Genomic DNA, 19,119 nt, shown 5'->3' with positions numbered 1-19,119 from the left:
CTTCTCAATTAAAAAAAAAAAATAGTACTTTTGAGGTGATCACCAACTTTGTGATGGAAAAGAACCCTAAAAGGTTTTCCAGAAGCTGCTTCAAGGATATGTGACTGTTTCAGTCCTACAAAAATACCAGTAGCCTTAGAAAGCAAAGGACTTCCCTGTAAGAGAGGCTGTGGTGAGGAGTTTCATCCATCCTCCTCAGAATAGGACTGGTGTTGGGCTGACCTTCTGCTTAACAGCTTTCCTGGAAGTCGGTGGGGGCTGCAGGGAGTTTCAACAAAGATTCTGACTCCCATAATTCTTAGTAGATCGATCATTTATTTATTTATTTTAATTTTTACTAAGTGTGTAGACSTCTTGTAGCAGTTCAGCAGTGCATAATGTCCTTGTACCTGGGTGTGTAGAAAGCTGATTCCCGTAAAAGTGAAACTCCACATAAAAATACCATACCATAAAAACTTCTGAACAAGGTTTGTATATCGAGGATTGTAAAAAGCTTGTTCTGACAGTTTATTTGGTAACATCTCTCTCCCTTTTTTTCTTCTTYTTTTCTTTTGCCCTGACAGAGCCAACCGTGCGGGCAGAACTGATGGAACAGGTACCTCATATTGCTATGTTTTGTCAAGAAAATAGACCTTCAATCCCATATGCTTTTTCCAAATACTTACTGCCTATTGTAGTACGGTACCTCGCAGACCAGAATAACCAGGTAAGTGTCTTTCGGAAATAGCTAGCTGAAAATACCCAGTGGGCACTTTTGAAGCTAAATAATTTAGGATCGTGCAAGTGTTTAGTATATTGGAGTAAATTAGGTTGTGAATGACTTCATGGCACTTTTAATTGAAAAATGTTGGAGTTTTTTTTGACTTATGTGTTCTATTCTGAATTATGTGTCTGATTAGGGGCACTTTTCTGATGTTGTTTTTAAATAAAAAAACCAGCTTTCTAAGCTTACATGTTTTACGTTCTTCATCAAAAGAAAATACAAAGAAAAGACTCGTTTCTTGGTATAAATTCACTTTTAAGGCTATTACCTGCCCACGTGGCCAATTATTTGTGCATCAGTCCAATAGTTCTGGTTATGAAACCTCGGTTTTGCACTAAGTTTCCTATGACTTGTCTTTCTGCATGTCTGAATTGGCTCACCTAAAGCCTTTTCTAGGTTTCCCCAAGTCATTTCAGTGAATATGGAGTAGATTAATCCTCTGTGGTAGGTTACTTAAGGGATGTGTATCTTAGGCCTCTGAATTTGAGTCACTTTTCTTCTTACCCCTTTTCAGTATTTAAGAACAGATACCAAACCCAGGCATATATTTCTAGTAGTGGTTTTGCTAATTCATTTATAATATAACCACCAGACTTCTGCTTGATGCACTGCTTACATCTTCAGTGATTCCATTCATCCCCTTAACCGCTGTTGACACTTCACAGCTCATTTGGCTTGTTTGCTTACATGTAGTGATTTCAGAGTGTCTTTCCAAAATTGCTGCATTGCAGGATACAGCCTAGTCTTATGTGGTGTTTTTTTCCTTCTGAGATGCATGACCTAGATTTGTCGATTTGTCAATGACAAGTTTGTGTAGTACAAATAAGCTGGTATTTTCAAGTTAAATAGATCACCCTCCATAACCCCGCCAACTTATGAATCAGATGCTAACTTTGGAATTTCTTCCAGATGTTAAGCAGATGCATGACCTTGCATTTTTCACTTCTAGAGATACAGATAATGAATAATACTGAGGTCTAGAAACAATCTCATTGCATAATTCTTACCTCTGCATTATTTTCTGAAGGTAGTAGTTAGACTGTACAAAATTAATTAAAAAATGGTTACATCGTTTTTGTATTTTTTGTCATGTGAGGTTGAGCAAAATTGTCTTTCGTAAGTAAAATATATTCAAAATAAATGCTGTTACTTGTCAGACTCAATTATCTCAGAAAAAGAAGGTTTGGAAAAACTCACGTTCTATAGAAATATATTATTCCCTATTTGCTGCATAGCTTTTCTTTATGTACTGCATTAGCTTTTCTGTGACTGCTTTTTCTTGGCACTCCTGTCCTGTCTTTTAGGAAATATGCAGGYGGACACTTTATAATAGCATTTCATTAATTTACAATATGCACATGTTCATTAATCTTTTTTTTTTCCAGATATGAAATGTTTGAAAAAGTAATTTAAGAACATATGTGTACTCTCTCTCAATCCCATTTGTGTAGATGTGTGGCAGTGTATAAGTAAAACTTCAAAATGCTAGGACACTTTTCTCTTCCCCTGTTCCAAGTCTCCTTAAACTCTTTAGTCAATTTTTTCTTTTTTATCGTAGGTAAGAAAAACAAGCCAAGCTGCRTTGCTAGTTCTATTGGAGCAAGAACTCATAGAGAGATACGATGTGGAGACCAAAGTATGTCCTGTTCTCATAGAACTGACAGCTCCAGACAGCAACGATGATGTGAAGACAGAAGCTGTGGCTGTAAGTAAAAGTGATCCCGAATTACACAACCTGAAGTTTGTTTGAACTTTATTAATGCTTAAGTGTCTCCAACAACCTCCTTAATGTGGTGTTAGAAAGAGAAGAGAATTTATATGGCTATCCACAAGTAACCTGAAGACTTTTCCATGCTGTTTTACAATCAGTCAAGGTTGGATTTGAATTAAATAACTTATCCAATAACTTAACTTTCCATTCCCTGAGGGATGGAAAAAAAAATCCCCTAAAACAACAAAAAAAGAAACTGTCTGGACAGGACTTCACAAGAGATGGCTGTTTTTTACTGTCAAAGTGCTGTTGTTGGCTGCCTGGCTTGTTTGTTTGTTTATTACTGGGGAATTTAAATTGAATGCATGGAAAATTTCCATCAGTGGAAGATCCTTCAAGCTTGAGCGTTCGTGGCTTGTGCTTTCTATCTTTCCCTTTATTGRCTTTTTTTCTTTAACTGAAAAATATAATAAGCAGCTTGTTTGCCTTAAATATAACTGGTAACTTAAAAGTTCTTATACACGGAATTAAAATAGTAAACAAATAAATGAGTTCACTTATAAAAGAGAAATGCCCAAGGGCTTGTGCTTCCTTATATTCCCTGGGAATTTTGCAGTTTGCCTTGATGGTTTTAGGCTGCATGAATTATGAGTAAAGGGAGGACTGGGGGACCTCACTGATATTTCACTTTTGTAACATGGCCCTGCTTATAAACAGACCGCGCTCTACTGTGCGTGGCCTCACATGGGCACAGTACTTTCTGTTAGAAGCTCACAGATGTAAAAATACCCAAGAGAATCAGAGCAGAAGCTGTTTTACTCATCCTCACTCTTTTTCAGATGTTAGAAAAAGATAATTTATTATTATAGGAGAATAAATTAGAATAGCTTTACCAGTGTGACTGTGTTGTAAAATTTGGTTTGATTACCTCCCCTTTACAAACGGCGTGAGTAAAATGATAATGAAWAAAGCACTTAGAAGTTTGCCCTATTTTTAGTATAATCCACTCTGTCAGTAATTTTGTTTTAGGGAATTGTGGATCTGTGACAARTGTAAAATAATTCTAAGCAGCACAGAAGCTGTAGAAGTAACTCARCCACTTTCATTGCTCTTAATTTTCTGTTAATTGTCAAGAAATAATTCCTTAAGTGTTAGAATGATGAGATAATGTACTCGGTTATTTCCTAGCTACCTCTTAAGTCTGTCTGGAAAATAAGAGAGAGTAATTTCTGAAAGCTCAGTTAGCTTCATTTGTTAGAATTCTGACTTATTTCACTTGATGAAAGGCTGTTCTAACAGCGGGAAGGTAAAAAGAAGTAAATACTTTATAGAACCCAATCTTTTCAAATAAAACTCTGGACTTTGGGGATGGTTTTCACGTTTTTCAATAAAATGAGTACCTGTTGGAATGTGAAGTAAATGTAAAAATCCTCTGTGAAACTGAGCTAACCTTGTGTTGCGCAAGCATTCCTAACCAGTGTCTGTCTTGCCATTAGATAATGTGCAAAATGGCCTCTATGGTGGGAAAGGATATCACGGAAAGACTTGTTCTGCCTCGGTTTTGTGAGATGTGCTGTGACTGCAGAATGTTTCATGTCCGTAAGGTATGAATTATCACTGTCTGGGTCAGATCAGCTGCGCTAGAAGTGTCATCAGCTTAAAACTTGCATATGTCTGATATGTCTTTTTTCTCTTCGCTGTCATCTGTAGCAACTATTAAGTGAAAGCTACGGGGTTTCCTTGTGGCTCACATTTCTGCAGATTGTTGCTGAGCCATAATCTGTACTCCCTGCCTTMTTTCTTTCTTTCTTTATTTATGGGAAGCTCTTTATCCCTGTGGTTGTGGAGGTAGCTGTGAAAACTGATAGAATATCAGCTCCCTGAGCTCATAGCTTTGTGTGCAGATGTAAAGATGTTCTTTAAGATGAAATAAACTATTAGGCCATCATGGAATTTAGGTGTTGTGTTTGTGGTTTCATGGTGCCGTTGCAAACCTTACTACTATTAAAATATTTGTGTTGTTTCATTTGACAGCACTTTTAATGTGCCTTATCCTCCTTGCCTTCCCCCGCCCCATTGTTGGGGTGGTTCTTTCATGGTTAAAAATGGTTGGTGAAGCATTAAAGATCAAAAAAAAATTTATTCCTTAATCAAAGAAGATTTTGGAATAAGGAAGTAGCTGATTCTGAGTTAGCCTTAGAAGTTATTTTGTTTGGCTTGAAAAGCTATTTATATTTTCCTTTGACTTTGCTTTTGTAAAACTGTCATCTTAGTGGTTTATTTCTTGCTTTCTCTCTGCAAGGTATGTGCAGCCAATTTTGGAGATATCTGCAGTGTGGTTGGGCAGCAAGCTACTGAAGAAATGCTGGTAAGCAGTTTCTTGCAGGATGCTTTTTTAATGCAAGTGAGTAATGGCATTGCACAAGGTAGAGAAAAGGGTGACTAAAATGATTAGGCAACTCTACATTCCCCTAACAAGGTGAGACAAAAATGCTGGTCGTCTTCAGTTTATTACAAGTATCTTCAATTTTGGTTAAAATGAGGCTTACAAAATCTTAAAGAAGACTAAAGTGAATGCAGAGCTCTCAGCAAGTTGCACCAACTGGAGCTAGTGGGTGCTCAATCCTGGAGCTAGGAGGGTGTTCTCCGATACGTTAAATGTTAATGCATTCCTATTGTTTATGTCCCACTTATTTATATTTTAAGCAAATCAGGTGAGGAATTTTCTGGCTGTGCTTCAGACAGGTGCACATTCCTGCCTCTATCCATAAGCCACATGAGGACAACTAATTAAAAGGGTGGCACTGCTGAATGTGTTTTCTTTGTCTTGTAAGCATTAAACTAACGTAGCTGTGACTCTGACAGGGAACTTGATGAAGGAAATGAATGTGAGAAAAGCACTTACTTTGGAACAAGTGCTACCTGCTAAGACTTGTTCACTGTGTTCCTAAACAGCTGCCGAGGTTTTTCCAGCTCTGTTCTGATAACGTGTGGGGTGTTCGGAAGGCCTGTGCCGAGTGCTTCATGGCAGTGTCTTGTGCAACGTCGCAGGAAGTCCGGCGCACAAAATTGTCAACGCTTTTTATTAACTTAATTAGTGATCCTTCACGATGGGTAAGAGTTGCTTTCTGTTTCTTAAATAGCTCTTGTGGTGTGAGGCTATTACTGTGGTGCTACGTTTGGAACTCTTTTCCCGTGGKTATGGAGAACATGTTTTGTGGACCTGATTCTTGTCAGAATGATTGATTTGTCGATGTGCATAGGGTTTCTTTACATTGTTGYACATGAAAACAAAACAAATACCTGTATCACCGGGAAAACTTTYCTTAGCTTAAAACCGCCTGTTACTTAACATTACTAAAAGTCATCAAAACAAGTGAAAATTAGATGTGATTTATTCATACTTGTTTAGACACTCTTCCACCTCCTTTGCTTGTCTTGAAAAATCTGTCTTTTAAACACTATATATATTAGCAAGCCTCCTGCTTCCCAGAACCAAAAGACAGTTGCACAAGAGTATTTGAGCTCTCGGGTGCTGCAAAGTCATACAAGCCAGGATCAAGCAGAATTAATCAGAAGTAAAAATGATTTCTTTGGTTGCAGCCTGTGATTTATGTTGTAGTTTACATGTGTTTAAGTAGTTTGTGTGGCTGGCTGTTTCCAGAGACGTCTCTGTTCTTGTTTTCTTTGGTAGACTTGTGACCCTTYTGTATTCTAATAGCAGTTATTCGTGTCCAGTAACAGTTATTCGTGTCCATTAGGGCACARCATTACTTCCATAGAATCATAGAATGTTTAAGGTTGGAAGGGACCTCAGAGGTCATCGAGTCCAACCTCCTGCTCACGCAGGGTCACCCAGAGCAGCACGGGGCACAGGGTGGCATCCAGGCGGGTTTGGAAGATCTCCAGAGAAGGAGACTCCACAACCTCYCTGGGCAGCCTGTGCCAGGGCTCTGTCACCCTCACTGTTAAGAAATGTTTCCTTAAGTTCCTGTAGAACTTTTGGTGCCTCAGCTTGTGGCCGTTTCCTCTAGTCCTGCCGCTGGCCACCACTGAAAAGAGGCCGCCCCCTCCTCCTCACTGCCTCCCTTGAGGTATTTATAGGCACTGAATTTTAGGCATTTTTATGATTTGTTTTTAATGGGACCCCTTCTGCCAGGTTCGTCAAGCTGCCTTTCAGTCTCTGGGACCTTTCATATCAACTTTTGCTAACCCATCCAGCAGTGGCCAGTATTTTAAAGAAGAAGATGGTAAAAACCCAGAGGATCTTGGTTCTGCACAGGAAAATGGGTAAGAAATTTGCTAATTTTGCAGGTTTTTTTTCCCCCTGTATGAACTGCAAGTTAAACAAGTCAGTTTTCCTCTATAAAATGATTATCTTGGTAAGTTTAAAAAAAAAAAAAAAAAAAAAAAGACAGGAACTTTTTCTTACTAAAAGGACTACTAGAAGTAGACTAGAAAGTCCTTCTACTACTAAAAGGACTACTAGTGACCTGCTGAAAATCCAGGGCTGTTCAGTAACTTGGGATACCTCCTTTACTCTGCTGTGAGCAAGTCTTGTTCAATAAAGAGCTCATAGCCTGAGTATGAACTTTCACAAACATCTATGTTTGACTTGTATATACATATTTTGTATGCGTGTCTTCTGACTGGTGTGTTTGCTCTCACGTCCAACAGTGAACAGATCAGGCCTGCAGAAGAAGTCACAACAGAGGATGAGCACAATAGGACAGAGGATCTGTCTTCRTGTGTCAGTAATGAATTTGCACCAGAACTTGACACCAACGCTGTGGAAGATCAAAATGCAGTGACACAAAGTTCCCAGAGGGAAGCGGATTTCCAGACTGCGTCACCCTTTCATTGCACTTCAGAGCCTTGTGGCACAGCGGCTGACGAGAGCGAGCGAGGGCCTCGCCACTGCACAGCCGGACTGCGGAAGGCGGGTGTGAGTTCCCAAGAAACCCCTCTCTTAGAGCAGGAATTATATAACTCTTTCCATTTCTGGAGGACTCCACTTCCTGAAATAGATATTGACTTGGAGCTTCTGCAGCCTTCTGAGATAATGCTCAATAGAGAAATTCAGGAACTCACTATGCCAGTGTCCTCAAACATTCCCATGGCAACAAGGAAAGAATTGGAGGAAATGATAGAAAACTTGGAGCCTCATATAGATGATCCAGATGTTAAAGGTATAGTAAAGATTCTGAAGCATTTTTAATGTTTGGAGATTCGTGTATGCTACTGTGGCAGTTTGGGCTTTAACTTTTGACTTTCGTAACAGYAGTCAATCAATGGCAGTTTCTTTCTCCTGAAAGAGATCCCCAGAGAGGTTGTATCTGCTTTGATTTGACTGGGGAAAAGTGATGATCAAGCAAAAGGGAACTTGTGTTTTGGCAAAGCTGTTTAAAAGTAGTGTCATTCTTTCCATAAGGAATCATACTGGGTGCACATACAATTTGTGCAGATTTTAGCGTGTCAACTTCTGACTGCCTATGTTGATGCTCTAATCATATATGTGGCTCAAAGGTGTAAGCTTTGAATTCAGTTTTTTTGCTGAGAAATGATTCAAACTGAGCTCCTGAAGTGAGTGCAGATGTTAAAGCCCCTTGAGGTGTGGAGAAGGGCCTCKCTAGAGTAGCTGATGGAGGAGTATGTCAGAGACACGTCCTGGGCTGTTTCATACTTAACCCGTGACGCGATGTTTCTCTTGGCGCTCGTGCTGAGTAGGTCCTTAGGCACCTCGAGCTCAAGGGTGACAGACAAGAAGTCAGAGTTACTGCTGAGGAAAAGAACGGTGTTTTTCAGGAGCTGGAGAATCGACAACGGAAAGCAAACTTCTGTAACAGAAAATAGCAAGAAGGAAAAATGRGAGTAAAGTGTTGCAAACAGGCATTTTGGGATAAAATGATACTACTTTGAACTTTTCTTTACTCTGTTAGCTGGGAGATATGCTAAAAGCATCATAAATCTATATCGAGATGCCTCTGGTTAATGCCTTATGAAGTTGCCAGGTGAAACTCTTACTTATGTCTCAGGAGTGCTGTGTGAGCACTCTTCCTCCCAGAGGAGAGATGAGAAAAATGCTTGTGATCCCACTATTCAAATGCACAGTTTCTGAAACCCGCTGTGAAAACCCTCATTGCTGTTCAGGTTTGTCTATAAAACCTTGTTCTGTCCATATCTTTAACACTTTGGAGGGATATCTTTTGTGTGGGGGGCGGGGAGCGGAACGGGGAGGTTGGGGAAGGAATTTGTGGAGGTTAGTTTTTGTACATCCAGACCTGTTTCGTGTGGTTGTTTTGGTTTTGCGTGTGTTTTGTTCCAGAGTGGTTATTTTACTGCTCTTTCAGTGAATGTAAAGAGGTTCTCTGGGCAGTTGCGTGCATTTCAGTTCAAGAAAACTGCCCCTGTCTTGTCAATACCACAAATTYTAAGTACCTACAAGAAGCTAGGAAAGGTTTGAAAGGTTTGCTAGTGTCATTTCATTTGTTTTGGGAAGGGAGGGGAGTGGATCCTTAATTACTCAATCACCTCTTATTTTCCCTTAAAGACCTTTGCTTTGGCTAAGCCTGCGTACTGAATGAAGCCCTATGAAACACACTCCATGACCCAGTACTCACTGYCTATTTGCTTCATGTTAGATTTTTTTTTTCTCCTTGGCTCTGCTTTGTTCAGACAGTGTTGTTCAGACAAGCTTAATTCTTGCCTCTCTTAATGTCACAGAATTTGATTTTGCAACTTCAGCATCTTCATCGTAATATGTTTTATTTTAGAAAGTATTTTTTGAAAGACAAAACTGGTACTGTGTTGTGAGCAACCCTAGTGGTCTGCCTTTTTGGCAGAGCTTTGGGGAAGGGTAAGGCTGGGTTTTGATGGCAGCACTTGGGATGAGCTGGCAGTGGTAGTAAGCTGTTGTCTTTTGTGGCATGGTCAGCAGAGGTTGGTGGTTGTCCTCTTGCCAGCTGCTGTCCCAGCCATTCCCTGGAAGAACTGGGGAATATTTGGAGCTGGGGTTCAGCTGGTAGCATGTGGCAATAACTGTATCTGTGCACTCTTACCTCCTATTCATAGGTATTTCCAGTCCTGGTGACTTTTCTTGCTTTAATTTCCCTTCCTGTCTGGCTTCTGCTGTTCTTGTTCAAAAGTTTCTGATCGCGCCCTTTTGCGTTGTGCTGAGTTGCTTCATTCCTCACTTTCTTGCATTTGTTGTGGTAGATTTAGTAAGAACTGGTAGCTAGTGGATATGACTGTGTGCAAGATGCAGATGCATAGAGAAAGATACAGATAGGTACAGATAGACAACCAAGCAGAGGCCTAGGAAGATATTTGGGGGATACCTCAGCAAGCCCTGGCAAAGGGAAGGAGCAGGGAATCATTTCTGGCCTGCGCAACCCAGAGTGCGGTCTGTTCAGCRCATACTTGAGTCTTCCAGGTGCCTTTTCCTGAGAACCAGAATGTTCCAGAGATAGTGTGTTTTAAAATTAAAAACTCCAAAATGTTATTTTAGGGTGCAAGTACTGTAGGCAACGAAAGAAATAATTCCTTGCTGAAGAATACTTTCCACCTAAAGCAGAAGTCAAAGGAAATACGGAGCTAATGTGGCTTAATCTAGCAAATATTGACCTTATACAGAACGCATGCATCACACTGATTTCATGMACCTTTAAAGTCAAGCTTTTACTAAAGTTAGTTGTAGAAGCTAGTTAGCCAGCAAATGCCTTTCTAGTCTTCCTCCCGAAAGCCTTGCTTCCCCAGAGCTCAAAGACATCTCAATATATCGTGAGTGAAAGGAGAGTCTTGCCCTTTTGCTTTGAAGTGCTTYTGAAAGCCTGGCCTGTTCTAAGGTTATAGGGAGGATCTCTGGAAGATGAGGAGGAGCAGCAGCTTTGATGTGCACACACACACACACATAATGACTGTATTTGGCATTTGACTGGGACTTGAAGGTATCTAAAGACATTCATTTTTTGGAGAATGGCTACGATTGACTAATCCTTAGTGACAGAAGCCATGGAGCAGCAACTGAAGTCAGAAGGCACTTGCCAGGAAATGATATCATGAGGGTGCAGGGGAGAGCTCTCCTGTTCTCCATCCCCATGCCTTGAAGTTGTAGAGATGCCAAGAAGCAGAGGAGATGCATGTTTGGGTCACAGCTCCTTGAGGGCAGACCTRCGAAACTGGGCTCCATGCGACCTCCATCCTATTAAGATGGAAAAGCCTGGAAGTGGCCTGTTTAAGGGGTCTGTACTAAAAGTAGGAAATGCCTGGGGCAAAGCATGTTGAGAATTCCCATGTAGTACAGTAGATACCTTCAGTACTGCTGTTAGATATTGGAGTTTTGTAGGGATTTTTCAGAAAACATCTATTCAGTGGTGAAGCAATATGCATTTTKTAGCCAGGGTAAGGCTTGTTCCTGACTTTTAATTGAAACTGAAAGGAGGGTGTTTTCATGAAGCTGTCCTTCATGAAATATCTCCCTGATGCGCAGGAGGATATAATTCAGTTTAAACTTTGTTTTGCTTCCCTAAAAGATAAACTAGAAATCTGGGTTAGTGTCATGCCCTAGTAGGTGATCTGAAATGGTTGACCGTTTTGCATGTTAGCTAACCTCTTATGCTTGAAATTCCAAGTTTCTTCTTCTTAGTCAAGTAAAACTCGAAGATTGAAGTCAGAGCAAGCTKTGGTTAATCTCTCAAACCGTACTAAAATTTTACGAATTTTTAAAATTTAAAATTTTACAAACTCTGAAATGACTAACATTTTATTCACTATTGTAATGCAATTTATGGATGTAAATTTGAACCAGATTATATTTTCTAATACAATGATTCATCATATGGCAGAAGAATATTATGACAATTTAAAAATCATTAACATACAGTAGGTCTTTCCTGTTGAAATGAATTAAAATAATTTTACAGCAGGAGAATCTTTCATGTATTTTATTAGAAACTTGACACAGCTATGAAGCCAGCCTTGCGTGTTGAAAATGTTCAGTTTTACTTCTGTTGATCAGACTGCACCCAGAGATCAGTTAACCTGCAGGGTATTTTCTGAGCTAGCTAAGGTTGTGCTGAGCTACAAATTTGTTTCTTGAAGCTGGATATATTGCATGTCTGTTTCTGCTGTCTACCCGTGGGTCTAACTCTTCTAATACTTGTTAGTGACTCCATTAAAAGGACTAGAGGATAACATTTCTATTCTATAACTAAGTGTGGCAAARTGAGATTAAAGATGCAGATGCATTGTTTGCCATTTGATTTCACAGTTCCCATTTGAGAAACCTAGTAAAAGCCATTTGTCTCTGGGGAGCAGAGCTTCTGGATGGCTGAAGTAAATTGTATGAGTCGGCAAATTGCTGCTTCTTGCCTTCTTGGGAAGAAGTGCAGAAGGAATAAATCATTCTGCACTGAATTCAGTCTGTGCTGCTTGCAGATAAGATTGCCTGATACCTGATCTGCCTCGGTCAGATGGTGCCCAAGGTAAATTGCTCCGCACAGCTCCTTTTAATTAGCAGGAAGCAGAGCGGTCTCAACTGTTGGACTGTTTTCAAGAGAGTGGATGGCAGAGCAGCACGTGAAGAGCTAGTTCTTTCTTCAGATGGTTCTTCTTTACTGGTAAGAAGAGATGTAGTGCAGGCTTCATTATTCATGAGGGGAGAATGCAAGTATAAAGTATCCCGCATATAGGTCTAGGACCTTCCTACATAAATCTTGCTTTAAAGTTCCTGTGAAATGTTTTAATGACCATAAAGAGAGATGGATACATAGATGCAGCTACTGAAATTTCCAGATGCTTTCCCTATGAATAAAGCTCTCCTCAACCTTTACTTGAATTACTTGCTCCTTTGCTTTCTTCCCCTGCTTCTACAGAAGACCCTGGCAGTAAGTTAGTGTTCACATGTTCCATTCCACAGATGTTTGCAGCAGTGCTCTAACTTCTGGCTTTCCAGCTTTAAAGACAGCGTTTCACTGACCTGTGGTGGTGTAGCATACCTAAGAAAAAAGGTGAACCATGAGCCTTTCTGTCTTCTGTGTGAGTTGACCCTGTTGTGGGATTTGCTAAGAAATAGTACCACTAAATTTGCTGCCACTTAATTCTTCAGCTGATTAGTGAACTTCTGAAAGTTAATATTTARCCTGGCAAAAAGTTCAGCCTCTTGTATTTTTCTCTTTTACATGCAGCACAAGTGGAGGTGTTGTCTGCTGCACTCCGAGCATCCAGTTTGGATCCTCAAGAAGAGACAACAGTTGGCACTGGCAAGGGAACAGACTCACAGAGTGACCTAAGTATCAAAGACCAACAGAATTTTAAGCCTATCCTGGGTGATATTGTGCCTTTAATTGGTGACACAGTTGAGGTAAGAAGAAAGCTTTGTGCTGGATATATATATATATATTTTTATGCAGACTTTCAGGACTCCAGGAATAGAGGGATAGTCTGTGACCCTGCAATAACTGCAGCCAGGAGCTTCCCATTCACCGCTCGCGTGATATGGGGTTTAGTTGGCTAGCAGTACATGTGGACTGCTGAAGTACAGTGAGCTGTGTTGGGTGGTTTTGATTTTGCCAGTCCAGGTAAATTCTTGAAATTGTTTCTATTGCAACCCCCGTTGTGACTATCACATTTTAAGACATTTGAATGCAACCACAGTTTACTACTGTGAAATAGCAGTGCTTTAAAACAGAGCCTTATTGATAACTAGCACACTAATCCCTCCCTCCTCAACACCCCCTCCTCCCCTACACGCTTTTTTTTTTTTCCTTTTTTTTCCTTCCTCCTCTGGAGAATGAGGTACTTTGTTCCCACTATAAGGGTTTTACAGTAGCTTACTGGCCTGCCTGGGAGGATTTTAGGACCTGTGACCTAGGATGCTGTGCAGACTGTGGAAAGGGAAGGTGAGTTCTTACACTCAGTAAGATTTTTAAAGATTGTTGCACCTATTCGTTCAGTTTCTCTCTATTTCCCCTGCCACATTTCCTCTGGCATTTGATAGTCTTATTTTCTGTTCCTGACTATTAGGTGAGAAAAGCTATTCACTGCATATCATGCCCCAAGCTTTTGTGGTATTAGAAGCTGTAAAAGCTTTTAAGCAGAAGGCAGTGATTCCCAAGTTTATAAGCTGTAAAGCCATAGCAAGTAGTATGTTGAGCCATGTTGCCTATATAGAGAGAAGGGAGAGTGAGAGACAGTATTTTGAGATGAAAGCTTGGTACGGGTAAATGTTTTGGGGAAGTCTGAAGAGCCTGTGGATGCTTTTGTTTGGGTCTCTTAGAATGAAAAAATGAGTGAGGATCAGTCATTTTTAATGCTTCACCAAAGCTGTTCAACCACCTTATAGCCCCAGAGCGCTAGTTGGAGGTGAGATGTGACCTTYGCATGGCTGCTGCTGTTTATACACTAGCATAATTTAGCATTGCAGGCTGCTTCTCTCTCCCCATCGCCGCCAAAATCCCTACAACACCAAGATTGAGTCCCTGTTAGGTTTCTTTAAAGCAGCATTAGCTGGTGCTTCTTGCCAGATAGTGTGAATCCTCTGCCCTCCTAATCTTGGGGGTTGAGTGGGGTGGTGTTTCTTTGGAGAGGTCTGTTCCTGCATTTTATTTCTTTGCAGAGTAGACAGAAAGCTAAAGATCCTTGATTTACATTCTTTCCTGATACGTGTAGAAATGTGTGTGTAGAAATGTGTGTGTAGAAAAGTGTGTTTCTTTAAAGAAATGTGTGACATTTCTTTAAAGAAGAAATGCCCTTAACAGACACTGAACTGGCGGATTATTACTGGCACTGAATCAAGTCCTCATTTTCCAAGTGAAAGGATGTCATGGAGGTGACCTAGAATTTGGAAGCCAAGCTGTGTGATCTGTTCAGCAAGGAGATTGCTRCCTCTCGCAGAAAAGACTGCTGTGATTTTTCACAGGTGGTTTTTTAATTCTCAATGTAGCAAAAAGTTGATACGGATACTGAATGCTTTAAAAAAAATCAAGGCTTTGAGTGTTTTAGGTTTGCAAGAAGCACCCAATTCTGCAYAGATATCACAAAGCAAAATCAACTTCTGCTTGTTCTTCTGCAGCTGTATTGGCTGCTGAAGGAGTTAATGCTGCCTGTTAAAGAGCATCGTCTGTGTTAATGAAAGCACCTGATGGAATAAAATGAACAGAGATAATTCTGCTACACAGGTGAAGGAGGGTTTGTTTGAGGATTTGGATTTCTTTCTTTCTTTTTTCCCCAAGAACCACCTGCCCTTATTTTTTGTTAGGTTACTTGCTTTTACATGGCATTCTGTGAAGAGTTGGGGATAATTCAGAGTTTGGTTTTTGTTTTGTTGTTGCTGGAAATGGAGGGAGAAGAGAAGGAAAAGAAAGAAAAGACCCTGGACTAAACCCAGCTGATCTGGCTGAAGTTCAGTGCCTGTCTCTGAAYATGAGAGTGGGAGGCAGCAGGAGCCCATACTGTGCATGTGCCCTGGAACTGGTCTCTGCTCACCTGCCTTGTGGCCTCCTCCCCTGCTTGCCAAGAGGCCCCAGTGGTGCTCATCCCGGTGCCCTCGGGCTGCAGGGCACAGAGCTCTCATACATCAGGGCTAGAGGAAACCTTGTGGAAGATGCTAATAGGCCATGGCACAGATTTGGCACCTCAAAAGTGTTTCCTCACCAGTACACACACAAATTCCAGCACAAATGTTTTCTGCTGAGTTTTGGTGTCCTGGCTCTCTGTAATGGCCCAGTTTGATGTGTGCATGTTCCATGGAAGAGTAGCAAAGTAAAAAAAGCAAGGCCAAATCCTGCAGACATGTTGGCAGAGCCTTGGAGGTTTTCCAGGTGAAGCCGTGTGCTGCTGGGCACGTTCAGTTTGACTCGTGGGAGTGTCTGCTGCCTCTGCCTGGCCTCGGAGCCCCCCTTGCTGTTCTTGGTGAAGCAGGCAGGGCCTGTGCATTGGCACACGTGACTGTAGCTCAGCAGCTGAAGTTACGACCTGGTGCTTGGAGGAAAGCAGCATGTGGAAGAGGAACCAGTAACTGCCTGAGGTTAAACCAAGCAAGGCAGAGGGGAACCTGGAGGCCTTTTCCTAGACGTTCATGGGTTTATTTGCTTGAAAACTGTTGTCAAACTCATCTGCACAGTTAGCAGAGTAGGATCATTCTCTGGAGGAGTTCACTGAGAGCTCACCCTGCAGTATTTGGGGATAGATGTCTTGGATCCTCTCTGGTAAAGGCCTTTGCTGTCTGATTGACTTGAGATGCTCCTCGCACGCCTTCCAGAACCCCCAGCTGCTTCTGTGAAGTGGCGCGGGTGCAGGAAGCGGCACCACGACCCCTCCGCAGGAGCAGCACACTGTGCCCCAGTGTGCTGAGCCCCACTGTGCCCCACTGTGCTGAGCAGCAGCTGCTCTGGAGAGCTCAGAAATAATCCCCAAGTCTTTGGGGCCCAGAGATGTTGTTGTACCCAGGATGCTTGAAGGATTGCCAAAGTTGAAAAAGAAAAAAAGTAGTTGAGAGAGGCAGAGCGTGATGTCAGCAGTGATGGCCCACAGGGGCTCTCCACAATAAGGTGAAACTCATCTGCAGAGCAGATTATRGTGTAGTCATCTTTAGGAAAGGAGCATCTCCTCCGTTCCCACTCTAAGTGCAAGAATGGCTTTGTTTTGACCTTTTCTAGTACAAATCCAGAGTAGCAAATTCAACTGAACCTACTGTAAATGTTTTCTCATTTTTCCCCTATGGGACAAAGCAGTGTGGTACACTTGTTAGATGCATTTTCTGTATCATATTGTCAAAGGTGCTTATCTCCTATGATGATTTTAATTCCATAGAAACCAAAATTGTTCAGGCTAAGAGAAGACTTCTATTTTACTTTTAAAACAGAAAGATTTACCTAAGGGGCCTTTTGATTCGGGGCTATAGCACACATGTATTTGGTATTAAAACATGTATCCTCTTAATCTAGGAAAAAGACCCTGAGGTGAGGGCAGCRCTTCACGGTTTGGGTGTTTGTCTTGTGGTTAGTCCTTGAGTGTTTCTTACATGATTTTTTTCCTCTTTTTTCCTTTCCCTTGAGTAGAACATGGATTCTGCTCTTCACTATATTCATAATGATTCGGATTTGAGCACCAATAGTAGCTTCAGCCCTGAAGAAGAAAGAAAATCCAAAGTACAGGTAAATGACAGTGACTTTTGTTTTGCCTGTATGAATCGGGCAGGATTTATATATATATTTTATATATATATATATATATATATGGGTGTGTGTATATATATATATGGGTGTGTGTGTATATATATATATATATGGGTGTGTGTGTATATATATATATGGGTGTATATATATGGGAATATTTTTTTCTCTGATCATTTTCAATGTAATGTATTCTCTGTACGCTATGGAAAACCTCTTAAATAGACCTCTCTTTAAAATAGTTCCAGAGTTTCTAGAGATAATGGCTCCATTCAGCAGTTGCTTCTGTTTTAATTGTGTCTAAGAGATGAGAACATTTTTTTTAAACATGAGAACAGCTAGACTTTCAGGCTCTAATTTTGAGTTTAATTCTCTCTGGAAAGTGTCTTGTAATTTAAATTAGGATATTTTGTTAATTGTTTTGGGTGAAACTGCTCCTACCTCCATGGCAGCTTTTTAAAGAAAAGCCATGGAAATGTATTTCATGCTCATGTGGACTGTGCTGTTCAGCAGCTCGATGCCAGTGACATGTCCTTGTGCACCCCACTGGGGACAGTTAGTCTTCATTAGAGTCTTCACAGGATCTCTTTGTCTATGGAGAAACTTTTTTCTCCCTGTTGCTCCCTGACTATATAGGGAGTTAGGAAGCAGTATTGCATACCTTGTATGTTCTGCAGCCTCTCCCTATACACTCCTTCCTCAACGTATTTTAATTTGGCTTCCTTCTCTCCCCTCCTCGGAAAGACAAGATTTTGCAAATAATGATAAATGATTTTTGAGGAAGTGTCGTCCTTTGCAATCATGCTCATTTTATGGATGAGTTAAAATGGGCAAACTGTGCCAAGTTTACATGAGCTACAAGTCTGAATGTTTGGAGAGAAGTAGATTATAGTTTCTTATTTTCTTGGCCTAAGTAGGCAGTGATCCATCCACGCATCTGTTACGTCAGTCTTTCTGCTTTCAGATAGCTCCCAAAAGTCGTTGTGTCTTCTACAGGTGGAATTTTCATGAATTAGAAAACTTCTGCATTCTTACCAGGAGATTTTAATTGAAGAAAATTCTGTAGTTGGGGGAGGGGAAAGAATGTTATTCTAATCGTGTGCTCTGAAATTTTAATAGTCTCTATAAGGATTTACTGAAAACGGTGTAAACTCTGCCTGTTTCTGTGCTGCAGGATGTTGTACCTCAAGCCTTGCTGGATCAGTATTTATCCATGACGGATCCCTCTCGCGCACAAACAGTCGATACCGAGATTGCCAAGCACTGTGCCTACAGCCTGCCAGGGGTGGCACTCACGCTGGGCAGGCAGAACTGGCACTGTCTGAAAGACACCTACGAGACGCTGGCATCTGACATGCAGGTGGGCTGCACGTTCTGTTCAGCATGAAAAACGTRGACAATGAATAAGCTGTGAGCTTTTGTGTCGGCCTTTTGGTGCAYGAGGTGTTGGGTTGCTCTCTTCTGCATGTCATGCACGCTGTTGTCTTGGAGGAAGCCGGGGGTGCGTGGTGCTCAGGTAGTAAGCGAGAGAGAGGGGCTAATTTGGGCACATTGGTGGGAACGTGAGGAGAGCTCTGCAGGCTCCTGGGCTCGCCAGCAGGTTTGGGCTTCTCGCAGGCGTGAGCGCTGTGGCTGCGCTGCAGCGTGCGYGGGCACGTGCCCCACGGGCACGTCCAGGAGTCAGCCCCATGCCAGGCCCCGCTGGCCTTTGGTGCTCCATGCAGCAGTCACATGGGAGTAATGTCACTGTCACCGTGCAGCACTGCTGGTTGAAAAACCACTCCCAGAAATAGCCGTGGTTTTGTTAGGTGGTAAGAGGCAGCTTTGTGCATTTCGCTGGTGGGTTATAGTTGTTTCCAGTCTTCCTCTCCTTCCTTTTTCGGAGCCGCTTGCTTTTATGAGCCTGCTCTGGCTCCTTCACCTCTCTTGAACTTGCTGCTGCTGCGTTGGAGAGGCAGTTTTCAGTGATTTGTAGGGACTAATTTTATAKATGGGTATTGCTCATATTTTCCAGTGTCTTGCAGCTATGAGAAACAACCAAACAATAAGTTAAATAAGTTTTAAACAATAAGTTTTGCCGACGATACCAAACTGGGTGGAGTAGCTGATAGCCCTGAGGGCTGTGCTGCCATCCAGAGGGACCTGGACAGACTGGAGGACTGGGCGGCGAGAAACCTCATGAGGTTCAACAGGGGCAAGTGCAGGGTCCTGCACTTGGGGAGGAATAACCCTGGACACCAGTACAGATTAGGGGTGGACCTGCTGGAGAGCAGTCCCGCAGAGAGGGACCTGGGTGTCATGGTGGATGACAAGATGACCATGAGGCAGCAGTGTGCCCTGGTGGCCAGGAAGGCCAACGGGATCCTGGGGTGCATTAAGAAGAGTGTCTCCAGCAGGTCGAGAGAGGTGATCATCCCCCTCTACTCAGCCCTGGTGAGGCCACATCTGGAGTACTGCGTCCAGTTCTGGGCTCC

At 41.8% G+C, this 19,119-nt stretch overlaps 1 protein-coding gene across 1 annotated transcript in view; it reads left to right on the top strand.

Moving 5' to 3' along the window:
- Positions 1-19,119, top strand: part of PPP4R1 (protein phosphatase 4 regulatory subunit 1) — a gene marked incomplete at its 5' end in the record, with an annotated part of 41,366 nt that overhangs the window by 14,234 nt on the left and 8,013 nt on the right. The window contains 10 exons of the mRNA XM_026047281.1: positions 564-706; positions 2,322-2,468; positions 3,971-4,078; positions 4,777-4,842; positions 5,430-5,588; positions 6,634-6,764; positions 7,152-7,663; positions 12,659-12,834; positions 16,532-16,627; positions 17,820-18,005. Coding sequence (XP_025903066.1) covers positions 564-706; positions 2,322-2,468; positions 3,971-4,078; positions 4,777-4,842; positions 5,430-5,588; positions 6,634-6,764; positions 7,152-7,663; positions 12,659-12,834; positions 16,532-16,627; positions 17,820-18,005 — 1,724 coding nt within the window. The remainder of the gene's footprint in view (positions 1-563; positions 707-2,321; positions 2,469-3,970; positions 4,079-4,776; positions 4,843-5,429; positions 5,589-6,633; positions 6,765-7,151; positions 7,664-12,658; positions 12,835-16,531; positions 16,628-17,819; positions 18,006-19,119) is intronic.

Source organism: Nothoprocta perdicaria, unplaced genomic scaffold, assembly GCF_003342845.1.
Source record: "Nothoprocta perdicaria isolate Ctin4 unplaced genomic scaffold, notPer1 scaffold_487, whole genome shotgun sequence".
NCBI lineage: Eukaryota > Metazoa > Chordata > Aves > Tinamiformes > Tinamidae > Nothoprocta > Nothoprocta perdicaria.
The sequence above is the reverse complement of the archived record's forward strand: the minus strand, read 5'-3'. Positions and strand labels throughout refer to the sequence as shown.